This window comes from Antechinus flavipes, chromosome 4, assembly GCF_016432865.1.
Source record: "Antechinus flavipes isolate AdamAnt ecotype Samford, QLD, Australia chromosome 4, AdamAnt_v2, whole genome shotgun sequence".
NCBI lineage: Eukaryota > Metazoa > Chordata > Mammalia > Dasyuromorphia > Dasyuridae > Antechinus > Antechinus flavipes.
The window spans coordinates 109,158,064-109,170,455 of record NC_067401.1 but is presented as its reverse complement, the minus strand read 5'-3'; the positions used below and the strand labels follow the sequence as shown (position 1 = coordinate 109,170,455).

Genomic DNA, 12,392 nt, shown 5'->3' with positions numbered 1-12,392 from the left:
GATGCTCAGAGCCGGGAGGAGCGGGCAGCTTGGCAGGCAGGGCTGCCCCTGGGCCCTGCTAGCCTGGCTGCTTCTGGTGCCCTCGGGCATTGCCCACTGCCCCCATGCCTGCTGCCCCTTTGGCCCCTCAGGGCTGCTCTGCGTAAAGCCAGGAGCTCTCTCCAGCTTTGGCCTCCTGACAAGCTTGGAGAACCTGACAAGCTTGGAGAACCTGACGGAGCTGTGAGTGCCCATTGGGCATTAGGGATGGGCATTGGAGAGCTGAAACTGGGCAGGGGGCTGGGGGAGGTATGGGCTTGAAGCTTCCCTGGCAGGGTGGTGGGGCCCGCAGGTGGTCCCTGGTACTGAAGGGAAGAGAGACTAGAATTTCTTCTCCCTGTAATCCAGGGATCTGGGTGCTACCTTTCAAGCCTTATGGGCAAAGACTAGTGGCGTACTTTATGGGGGTGACTTTTTTTTCTCCTGCACCTTGGGACTTCCTTCTGGGAATTGCAGTGGGGAGCAGTGAGATTTTCTGACAACAGATTTTTTTAATTAAAATCATGCCCAGAGACAGTATTCTACTTTCCACCACCCCCACCTCCCCGGGAGGGGGGTTATCTGGAACTCAGGACTCCCAAGCCAGGCACAGGCACGGGAAGCAATAAAGAGCAGAGGATGCTCTAAGAGCTAATACCCCAACCTCTGCCCCTCTTCCTTGGAGTCCTCAGCCGCTGTTCCTCTCCCCAAGATCCTCTCTTCTCCCTTAGCAACTCTTTCTCATCTAGTCTTTCTGTCTTCCTACGAACCCCCTTTAACCTCCTGCCTTTCTCTTCTTCCAATCTACTTCTCCTCTCTCCTGATCTGTCCTTCTCTCTGTTTCCTGCCCGTTTCTCCCACTCTTCCCATATCTCCCTCTTCTCTCCCTCTGTATTCTTCTAATCCTCTCCCCTAGTGACTCCCCGAGCCCCTCCCCAGATGCTCTGCTTTTATGCTCTGGGCAGCTCCAGCTAATGCCAGCTTGTAGTTGGCCCTTTTCTTCCCCAGTGATGCTGCCCATAAAAAATGGGAAAGCTGGTTGTTTTGGTGGGAGAGGGTTCACACGTCTTGGTAGTTGGGGGATAGAAGGGACAGTGTCAACTCTCCACCCCACCTAGCTTGGAATCAGAGGGGCGCTTGTCCCCACCCCTTCCTCAGGAATGCCTTGTGTGGTTCCCATGACTTCTCTTGACAATGGTGAAGTGAAGGTTGTTACAGTGAGAGATAGATGTTCCCAGCCCTCTGCTTAATGTTCTCTGTCTGTCTGCATGTCTCTCATTCTCTGTCTCTCTCTGTCTCTGTCTCTCTGTCTCTCTGTCTCTCTCTCTCTCTTTCTCTCTCTCTGTCTGCCTGTCTCCCTCCCTCCCTCCCTCTGTGTCTGTTTCTGTGTTTGTTTCTCTGTCTGTCTCCCTCCCTCCTTTCTTCCTTCTCTTTCTCCTCTCTTTCTCTTTCTCTCTCTCCCTCTCCCTTCCTCCTCTCTCTGTCTCTGTCTCTCTGTTTTTCTCTCCCTTTCTTTGCTGCCCCCCATTATCATCTCCCAACCTTATATACTTAGCCTAGGGGGAAAACTAGGCAGCTGACAGAAAGTAATGCCCTGAGTGAGCTCACTAAAGAAATCTAAGGAGGAGGGAAGGAAGGCAGAGTTCTTTAGGTGCCTGCAGTAGCAGCAAATACACGCAACAGTAACTGACTGGAAAATACTCCATTTTTCTTTAACAGCTGCTGGGGACAGGGGTGGAGGGGGGCAGACTTGTCTATCCCATAGCATATAAGATATATAGTTTGATAATAGCCTGGTGTGATTGGCTGGAATGTAATTGAGTATTTTACAGTGACAATATAGTTTCTGGTATTTTATTTTACAGTTGGAGAGGAAAATTCCCTAGAATATGGGAGGGTGGGTTGAGAATATCCTCTAGTATTATGTAGCATTGTAAGCACATGGAAAGTACCCTAACATGCTAGAAGATGCCCAGATACCTGAAGTGACAGGCAAGAAAGCCCAATTGCAGTAATTATCTAGGGTATTTTTGGGTAGCTCTCCATAAGAGTGAAGGAGTGAAGGGGAGAAAAGAAAATGAAATCTTATATCTAGACTCTTCTTCAACATCATATTTACTATCCTACATCTCCAGTCAAGAGTGGAAGAGAGAAGAAAGGGAGTCATTATACCCAGGACTCACAGAATTATAGAATCTAGGATATAAGGCTCAAAAGGTCTCTTAAAGATGAGCTAGTCAAATACCCCCATTCTACAGATTAGAAAACAGAGAAAGCAGAGAAAGGAAACAAGTAGTAGAATTCAGGACATGAACCCAATCCTGACCCTAGGACCTTAGACCTTCACAAGGGGAATCCCAGGCTTCTAGGTCCTCATCACTTTAGACAAGGAACCCCCGGTGGCGGTTTTTTACCCAACCCATCGATTTCTAATCAGTTTATCCAGATAGGGATGGAAAAGGGTTGGGGCTGCAGGGATGATGTTTGTGGAGACTGGAGTTTCTCCCTCAGAAAAGCTAGAGGTATCGAGTGGCAGAACTCCTGGTTTCCCTGGCAGAGTTAATAATGGGTTGATATTGTTGGGAATAAACAAATAAAATACAAGAAAAAGTGAATTAGGGGCCTCCTAGCACATGCTGCCTGGCAACCCCATTCTGTCTGGCTATCCCCCGCTGCCCTCCGCCTCTGTTTCTGGGCCCCGACTTTTCTCTGAATGCTGGGCAGGGGCTGGTGAGGTAGAAAAGGGATTGAGGTGTCTGGGCATCTAGCCAGGGGCAAGCGAGAAATGCATTGAGAGGTGTGTGTGTGTGTGTGTGTGTGTGTGTGTGTGTGTGCATGGGGGGCTGGAGGATGGGGCCGGGGGCCAGGGATACTGACAGGGGAGGGGGCTTGAGAGAGAGAGGGAAGGGCAAGGGCTTGGGAAATGAGGCGTAAAATGGGAAAATCCTGGGGAGGAAAGCTAGGGAGACGACACTAGAGAAATATTTGGGGGAGAGGGGAGCGGGGGAAAGATGGAGGCAGAAGGGGAGTAATGTGGAGAGTTACAGGGGAAGAGGAGACAATTCTGGGCTCTTCTCGCCCCCATCCTCTTCCTCCTTTGAGGGAAGGAAGGGTGGAGGATGTTGTCTGAGGGTGAGGAAGGATTCTGAGAATAACCACCCCCAGGCCTCAGGGTAGAGTGACTCAGGGGCTTATGATGAGATTAGGATTTCTCTGGAATTGACCACAGTGAATTCCCAGGACCCTCTCAGGGTGGGGTAGGGTGAAGAGGAATTGAGGAAGGTTGGCACCTGGACTCCAGTTTCCTTTGGTCGTCTTCCTCTCCTCCTCTAACCTTTCAAAGAGATTAACTCTTTACTGCTCTTCTGAGTTGCCCTGAGCCCGTTGTTTTATTCTGTCTCCCTTTTCCTCCCCTTTGTCTCTCCCTACAGCTGGGTTCTATTGAAGGGCAGAGGGAAGGGACAATGGGGCATTGGGTAACAGGCTCACCCTCTTCCTCACTAATCCCATCAACTACTAGGGACTTGTTGCACCCTGAAAGGTATCCGAAGAGCCTGGTTCAATGGAAAAATCCTTGGCGCTGCAGGCAGAAGAGAGTTGGGTTCAAATCTCCTCTCTGACACTAGCTTTTTGATGTACCTGCTCACCTTTCTCTGCCCCAGGCACTGATCTGCATTAATAGAAAGCCCCAGGCTGGAATTTATATGCCAATGGAGAAAGCATAGCTTCAATCCCATTCTTCCCTCACAGAAGTACAATTTTGCTGCCCCTCCCCAATTTTTATTTGCTTATTCCCAACAACATCAACCCATTATTAGCTCTGCCAGGGAAACCAGGAGTTCTGCTGTCCAGTACCTCTAGCTTTTGTGAGGGAGAAACTCCAGTATGTGGAGACTGCGGCCCCAACCCTTTTCCATCCCTCTCTGTATAAACTGATAGAAATCAATAGATTGGGTAGAAAAACATGGAACCTCTAATAACACCTTATTAGAGAGGTATCATGGAAGATCAGATAAAAAAAAACTGGTCTCACAAATTAAAACAAAAGAAAACATGGGTTCGAATTCTGGTTTGGACACATTCTGACTGAGCAACCTGAGCAAGTCATTTTGCCTCTAAATGCTGTGTGCATTTAGCCTCTAAAACTTGAGTTGGTAGGACAAGTGCCAATCTTTATTGGCAGAGAATGTTGACTCACTCCTAATTCTTCGTGCCAAGGCAATCACAGATCTGATCCAAAAAATGATTCTTGCCCTCCCTAGAGGGAGGTAGTATGGCAAAATGGATAGGGAACTAGCCTTGGTGCCTGTGTTTGAGTCTTACTCCCGACACATACGAGCCGTGGGACTGGGGCAAGTTACTTTAAGCAGAAAAATACCAGGCTAAGAAACGAGACTGGACCTTTCTGGTACCGATTAAATCATGAGTCCTGTCCCTATACTTAAAAGCAACATCTTCATATCTGTGGGGATACAAATGAGCGGGCTTGGGGGAATACCTGGAGAAATTCTATGAGAGTTTCTTGAGCTCGTGTGCAGGTGTGTTATTTACCTGTGTAAGAGAGAGAGGGATGTATAAGCACGCAGGAGGATGTTGAAGTTTGAAGAGAGCAGTGTGCTGGGAGAGGGTAAAGGAGCCCAGAGCTACAAGAGATGACTAAGCTGGGAGCTATGCTCTCCAAGGAGGGGTTGAGGGCTTTCCATCCGAGGAACTGAACCTGTGTGTACCTGGGAGTGAAGCACATTTGTGAATGCGTGTGCTGTAGAAGAGGAGGAGCAGGCAAGATTTCTTTCCAAAGGGCCAGGCCTTAAACCAAAGCCAATCTGATTCTCATCGGCCACCAGCAGATCCCAGGACAAGCCCCTTTTAGTCATTGTTTGGATCCTGATCGACTCAGATTGAATATAAATAGCAATCATTTCTGCTTTGGTCAGAAACCCTCCCAGATTCATTCACTCATTCATTCATTTTTTATTTAGATTTTTCTTTTTTACACTAAATAAAAGAAGAGATTCTTTACTTCACTTGCTACAGCCTTAATCACTGAATGGTCAAAACTGAGACCTGGTGAAGACTTTAGCTTAGAAAGGCCCCAAATCTCTCATTTCATCCAAGGTCATGTTGATCTATGTCCTTCCACGTGACCCAGATGCTCTGGAGGGGAAAGTGAGACAGGTGACCTTGCCCAGCCCTCCCTCACTTAAATCCATCACCTGCATGCCATTGCATCCCCTTGCTGATGTCATGGAACTCTTCGAAAGTGAAGGAAAAACAAAACAAACAACAAGGGAGGAGGACTGTTCATCTGAAAGAGAGAGATCTTAATTCTGCTATCTTTTCTCTTTCCCCACAGCCATATTGAGAACCAGAAGGACTTGAAGCATCTGGCCCTGTCTGACCTGAGCTTCCTGAGAGAGCTGAGGAACCTGTGAGGGGAGGGATGGGGAAGAAGGGTTGGGGCTCCACAGAGAGGGCGGCGAGGGGTGAGGGGCTGGTCAGGGAGCAGACAGGGAGAGCTGGAGTGCTGACAAAGGCAGTTGGGCATCCCCTGGGTGGGACTAACCCTGAGCTGTCTCCCACAGCACCATTGTACACAGTGGTCTCCAATCGGTGGCTCCAGATGCCTTTCACTTCACCCCTCGGCTGAGCAGATTGTGAGTAGAACCTTACCTAGGTCTTCCTGGAAGGGAGTCCTGAAGAAGGATGGCTTTGGCCTCTTAATGGGCCTTCAGCTCTGAGTGGAAAAGGCCAGCTGTAGTCTTGGGTCAAGCCCATTCCTCTGCTTCTGTCCTGAATGACCCCTCTAAGTGGTCCCTCTTCATTCCCTTCAGAGGTGGAAATCCCTGAAATTCCCCTCTGCCAGCCCATCAGTTTCAAGTCTTTGTTGAATTCAATTCCCATTTTCCAGCTTTTAGCTGTAGCGTCAGCTCCCAAGTGGGTCCTTCCACACAGCTTTTCTTTAGGAGCTAATTGTTAGGTCTTTAGGTTGAGGGAGGAGAAAGAGGTAAAGATAGGTCTCTGAACCCCCAGGCTGGGAATTCTGGTCTCTCTTCCAAATGGGGAAAGTGCCATTTATGCCCCAAGGCATATGTGAGGGAGGTCATAGAAAATTTCTCTGCTTGTATCTATTACCAGCATCCTTCACCGTGAGCTTCCTCCTATAAGAGAACTAGCCAGGAGATTCCCACTGTATTCCAGTAAAGAAATGCTCCAAGGGGCAGCTAGGTGGTCCAGTGGATGGAGCACTAGCCCTGAAGTCAGGAGGGCCCAAGTTCAAATTTGGTCTCAGACACTTAACATTTCCCGACTGTGTGACCTTGGACAAGTCACTTACCCCAATTGCCTCAGCAAAAATAAAATTAATAATAATAATAAAAAATTTAAAAATGAAAGAAATGCTCCAGGTGGGAAGCCAAGCCTGAGACCCAGACCACTCTCCACAGGTGCTTCTTAACAAGGAGGATAGTTTGAGGACAGAGATATTGATACCCCTTGAAATTTGAGTTGTCATAGAGAAATCACAGATGAAGGTGCAGTTTGGCTGTCCCCTTCCCTACTCAGAAAATTCTCTATAGATTTTGGTGAGGCTGTGTGTGTGTGTGTGTGAGAACTGTTTCTCCGGCCCTGGTTTTCCCTCTAAAGTTTCAGAGGTTTTGAAGGGAAACTCCATAAGATCTGTCTTATCCTCCCCTCTGCAGGATTGAGCATCAGACAGGTGGAGAAAGGGGGATGGGGAATGTGATAAGGCTCTCAGAAGTCCAAGACGGAGGAAGGGAGGGATGTGTATGTTGGGGGAAGTTAAAGAATGCTTCAAGTTTCTTAGTGCAAAGGTTTTTTTGGGGGGGCACCTAGATGTTCTCTCTCTTCCCCCCTCCCCATCTGGTCCTTGACAGTGGGGTGAGAGAAGGAGGAGCACAGATGGACCCCCTCCTGCCCACCCCCCAGCTGTGCCCTCAGCACTTTGCCAGCTGGGGCCAGGTGGGGGAGGGGGAGCCGGCTGTTCCCTCAGATCCCCCCTTCCCTGGGGTCTAAGGGAGGGAGTGAAGGGGGGGGGTTAACCCTGGAGGTGCTGGTCAGAAGAGTAGGAATCTCCTAACACAGAAGTTGTTTCTTCAAGTGCCTGAATTTGGGAGAGATGGGCTATGGGAGAAGGGAAGGAAGAGAACAGCTAGGAACTAAAATTTACATTTAGAGAAGTCTCAGAAGGGCAACTAGGAGTAAGATTTCTCTCTCTCCTACAGGAATCTTTCTTCCAATGCACTGCACTCACTTTCTTGGAAAACTGTTCAGGGCCTTCCCCTGCAGGAACTGTGAGTATTGGGGCTTGACTGGCAACTTATCAGAAAAAGGTTGTATGTAAATGTGGGAGAGGGAACGGGGTGGAGTGGTGGGTGGCGGGTACTGCTGATTAAGTGGAACTTCCTTGACGTATGATTATGATTGAGTTTGTGACTGTAGACGTGACCCAGTGAGAGACCTGGGGTTGGGGGCTGTATGTGGGGTATTCACAAGGATGCCTGTTGCCAGCCAGTGACTGTAACTACACTAGGTGGGTCTTTGTGACTTGCTGTGACATGGTACTGTCTTGTAGATAATGGAGGGCCTCCTGAGAGCCTTCCTCCTCAGGACTGGAGGGTGGTTGGGTAGGGTCATTTCCAATGAACAAATATTTCCTACTGTAGGTAGTGCTCTGGGCTAGGACTTGGTGCTTCAGAGATTACAACTTTTAGATAAAACAAAGTCCCTACCATGTAAGGTTTCAGCAGTTAGTGGGAGGCTGATACACCAAGTGAGAAAAAATTTTCTTTTCTTTTATTGGATGATTCCACTGATATGAGAATGAGGCAACTCAAGCAGAGCAGATAATAACCTGCTCTGAAACTTAGTATTTTTTTAAAAATTAAATTAAATTTTATTTTTAAGTTAAAATCTTCTCCCTCCCACTTCCACTGAGAAAACAAGAAGAACAAAGCTATTACAAACATAGATACTATACTCAATCAAAACAAATTCTTCGTTGTTCATGCCCAGAATGATCTATACTTCAGTCTGCTCTCTGAATTCATCATCTATTAGGGGTGGGCAGCTTGGGTATCCCCATTGTTTAGTTTAGTGCCTGGCACATAACGGGTGGTACTTAATAAATATTTACTGATTGATTGATTAAAGAGTTTCCTGGGGACACAAATTTTAAAAAATGAAATAGTTCCTATTCTCAAGGAGCTTATATCCTATTGGGAGTTGGGGAATGATAACATGTACATATTTAAGTATGTGTCCAAAACTAGTATAATGTGATTTGGGAGATCAGAAAAGTCCTCATGAAGAGGAGGTTGACCTTGAGCAGAGATCTGAAGGAAACTAAGGATTTTCTGAGGTGGAGTCATGGGAAGAGATGGGGGAGATGGGAAGAACCAAGTAAGAAGGTCAGTTTGGATGGGAAACAGAGTGAATGAATCAGTCAATTGATTAGCATTTATTAAGCACTTACTGTGAACCAATCACTAGGGATAAAAAAGGAGGCAAAAGACAAATCCTGCCCTCAGAATTTATAAAGAGGGAGACAACACGTAGAGAAACTATATGCAGAATATAGAGAAAATAATTAACAGAGTGAAGGCATAAGAAGTAAGAGGAGAAGGGAAAGGCTTCCATTAAAAGATGAGATTTTAGTTGGAATTTAAAAGAATCCAGAGAAGTCAGCAGGCAGAGCTGAATGAGGGAGAGCACTCTAGACACTAGACACAGCCCAAGCAAATGTCCAGAGCCAGGAGATGGAGCGTTGAGATGAAGAGTAATTTACAATAAACCTGGTAAGGTAATTGGGAACCAGGTTATAAAGGATACGAAATAGGAGCTTGTAAATCATCCTATATGGGCAGCTTTATGTGGACACAGTGCTGGGCCCCAGGACCAGGAGGATCTGAGTTCAAATGTAGCTGCAGATACTTATTAGCTCTGAGTCCCTGAGCAAGTCGATTAATCCTGCTTGCCTCAGTTTCCTCATCTGTAAAATGAACTGGAGAAGGAAATGATGAAGGTAAAGAAAATCCCAAATGGGGTTGGGAAGAGTCAGATATCAGACATGACCAAGCCACAACTTGATCCTATCAGTCAAAGTTTCTTTCTTTCTTTTTTTCTTTTTTTTTTTCCTAGTCAGAGGACAAAGTTTATTGAAAGTAATTGTAATGCCATTACAAAGTGGACTGAATTGTAAGGGAATTCAACAGAGAAATGGAAGCGAGGAGATATATTTATCCAGCTTTCAATCACAGATATGCTAATTCTTTGACCCCTTTCTCATCTCCAGTCACTATCCTTAGAATCCCTGACCTGGCTCAAAATTCTGGCGGTAACAAGTACATGAGGGATTTGAGATGATTCTTATTCTTACTTACCAATGATTTTGTCATGGGCAGTTAGGTGGCTCAGGGGATAGAATACTGGGCCTGGAGTCAGGAAGATTCATCTTACTGAATTTAAATCTGGCCTCAGATATTTCCTAGTTCTGTGACCCTGGGCAACTCCCTTCACCTTATTTGCCTCAGTTTTCTCATCTGTAAAATGAGCTGGAGAAGAAATGGCAAATCATTCCAGTATCTTTGCCAAGAAAACCCCAAAAGGGGTTATAAAGAGTTGGATATGACTGAACAACAGCAACAGTGTAATTTATCTCAAACATCCAATTATCATCTTCCTGCTCTCTAGGGAGGGATAATCTCTTGGGAGCCATTAGCTCCCTTCTCCACCTCCATTTCATGACCTCCAGGAAATAGCTTTAAAAATGGAAGATCATCTTGTCTAACTATTTAATTTTAAAGTTAAGGAAACTGAGGCCGGGAGAGACTTTTTCTAAGATCATGTAAGTGAGGTAGCAAGACATAGGGCTAATATTCAATTCTTGACCAAGGCTGTGTCTTGACTCCAAATTCGATATTCTTTCCATGATACCATTCTTCCTTCAGAAAGATTAGTCCTTGCTGATGTCTAAACTCATTTCCTATTGCTCGACAGCATGATGTTCCTAAAACACAAATTTGATCATGTCATTTCTAACTATCTGAAAATTTCAATGGCTCCTTAATGTCTATATAACATATCCAATCTAGTCTGATGTTTCACCATCTGGGATCCTGTCTACCTTTTCATTTTATGTTACTCCCTTTCTTGTGCTCTGTGTTCCAGGAAACCTGGCCTGCTAGCTCTTCCCCTTACATCTATGCACATGATTTGGAAGCCAGGAGCCCTGTATTCAAAACCTGGCTCAGATATTTATTTAGCTGGGAGACCCTAGGAAATCACAACCTTCCTGGGTTCCAGTTTCTTCATCTATAAAATAGAGATGATAATTATAACACTTATCTCGCAGGTTTGTGGTGAGGATCAAAAAAAACAACAAATATAAAGTATTTTGTAAACCTTCAAGGGCGGTATTCTGTTGCTCAGTCATTTTCAGCCATGTCCAACTCTCTGTGATCCCTTTTGGGGTTCACTCAGACGTGTTCCTCCAATATCTCCTCCTTTACTCTCAAATGAAGAAGTGACTCTTCCTGACAAAGCAAATCCCTGTGCACTCTTGGTGATGTGCATTCATCTTTTCTAGCAGAATATCCTTACCACCATCTCCACATTCTAGGCTTCAGTCTCTCTCTCTCTGCTACCTGCCAACATACCTGTGTCTCTCCCATCCTTAGAAACCTCTCATTTGGCTAATTTATCCCTACTACCTCTCTTCCCCTTCATGGCTGAACTCTTTGAAAAAGCCTCCACAATTTGTGCCTCCACTTTCTTTACTCTCACTTAATTCTAAACTCTCAGCAATCTAGCTTCCAAGTTCATCATTTAACTGAAACTACATTCTTGAAAATTACCAGGGATCAATTCATTGTCTTTTGCGGGGTGGGATGGGGAAGGGGACAGCTTGGTGATGCAGTGGATAGAATACTGGCCCTGGAGTCAGAAGGATCTGAGTTCAAATCTGGTCTCACACTTCCTAACTGTGGGACCCTGGACAAGCTGTTTCAACTGAAATGTCTCCAAAAAACAAAAACAAAAAACCAAATCTAATGACTTTTCTCAATTGTCATCCTTCTTGACCTATCTGAATGCTCTTTCTTCTCTTAGTTTTATGATTCTGGTTTCTCCTAGTTTTCCTCCTACCTATCTGACTGTTTCTTCCCAGTCTTCTTGGATAGATCATCTTTCAGATAGTGTATCAGCATGACCATCTAACAGTGGGTGACCTTCAAGGCCCTCCATGATCTCATTTGGTGATTCTATCATCTTCCATGGACTCAATCACCATCTCTAGATAGATGATCCCCAAATCTCTCTCTATATATAATCCTAGTTTCTCTCCCAAGCTCCAGCTCTGTCACCAACTGCCTTGTGGACTTCTAGACCTGAATGTCCCATTGGCATCTCATACATTAATATATCCAAAACAGAACTTATCTTTTCCCCCAGCCCCTCCCTCTTCCCAACTTTTTTATTATGGTTGGGGGTGTTACAAGCTTTCCAGTCACTTTGGCTGACAACCTCAAATGTTGGCTTTGACCAAGGAGTCACTCTCATCCCACACAGCCAATTAAACAAACATTTTAAAGTACCTACTACATACAAGACACTGTGCTAGTCATCAAGGATTCAAAAATAAAAACAGTCCCTGATCTCAAAGAACTTACATTCTCCTGAGAGGAATCAATAAGAGCAGAATTAAGTAAAAATGATTTATATTCAAAGTAATGAAAAAATGGTTTTACTTTTTCACTTTGGTTGACTAAGGATTCACTCTCATCCTACTGTTAATTTAATTATTTCCACCTTCATAAAGTCTCTCATATATTTCCCCTTCTCTCTATTCCCATAGCTACAACAGTTTTATTTTAGCTCCTCCTGTCTGAATTATTATAAGAGGGTTTCTCATTGGTCTCCCTGTCCTCAAGTCTCTCCCACTCTAAACCATTCTTTTTCTTTTTCCTCCATCCCTCTCTCCTTCTCTCCTTCCTTCCCTCTCTCCCTTCTTCCTTCTCTCCATCCCTCAGTCTGCGCAGGAAATCTTACCCTTGTCATTTTTTTTGATGAAATGATCTGGTGTTTCTGTGGTTTGTTCTTTGACCTACCAGTTCTTTAAGATTAAGATATTTAATCTCCAATGAATTTTTAATTCTTTCTTAAAAGTCCTTTATCAAATATATTTTTATTTCATGGTGGTTAGTAAAAGATGTGTTTAATATTTCTGCTTTTCTAATGCCCCATGCTCCATTTTTGTAAAATTTTGTAAATTGCTGTATGCAGCTGAGAAATATATTCATCCCCTTTTATTTTCATTCACTAATAATCAGAGATTTATCACATATAAATATGTTAATGTG

The 12,392-nt window shown here is 45.0% G+C and overlaps 1 protein-coding gene across 1 annotated transcript in view; it reads left to right on the top strand.

Moving 5' to 3' along the window:
* Nucleotides 1-12,392, top strand: part of NTRK1 (neurotrophic receptor tyrosine kinase 1) — a 35,540-nt gene continuing 23,148 nt past the window's right edge. The window contains exons 1-4 of the mRNA XM_051993751.1: nucleotides 1-222; nucleotides 5,372-5,446; nucleotides 5,601-5,672; nucleotides 7,260-7,328. Of these exons, the coding sequence (XP_051849711.1) occupies nucleotides 2-222; nucleotides 5,372-5,446; nucleotides 5,601-5,672; nucleotides 7,260-7,328 (437 nt within the window). The 5' untranslated portion in view covers nucleotide 1. The remainder of the gene's footprint in view (nucleotides 223-5,371; nucleotides 5,447-5,600; nucleotides 5,673-7,259; nucleotides 7,329-12,392) is intronic.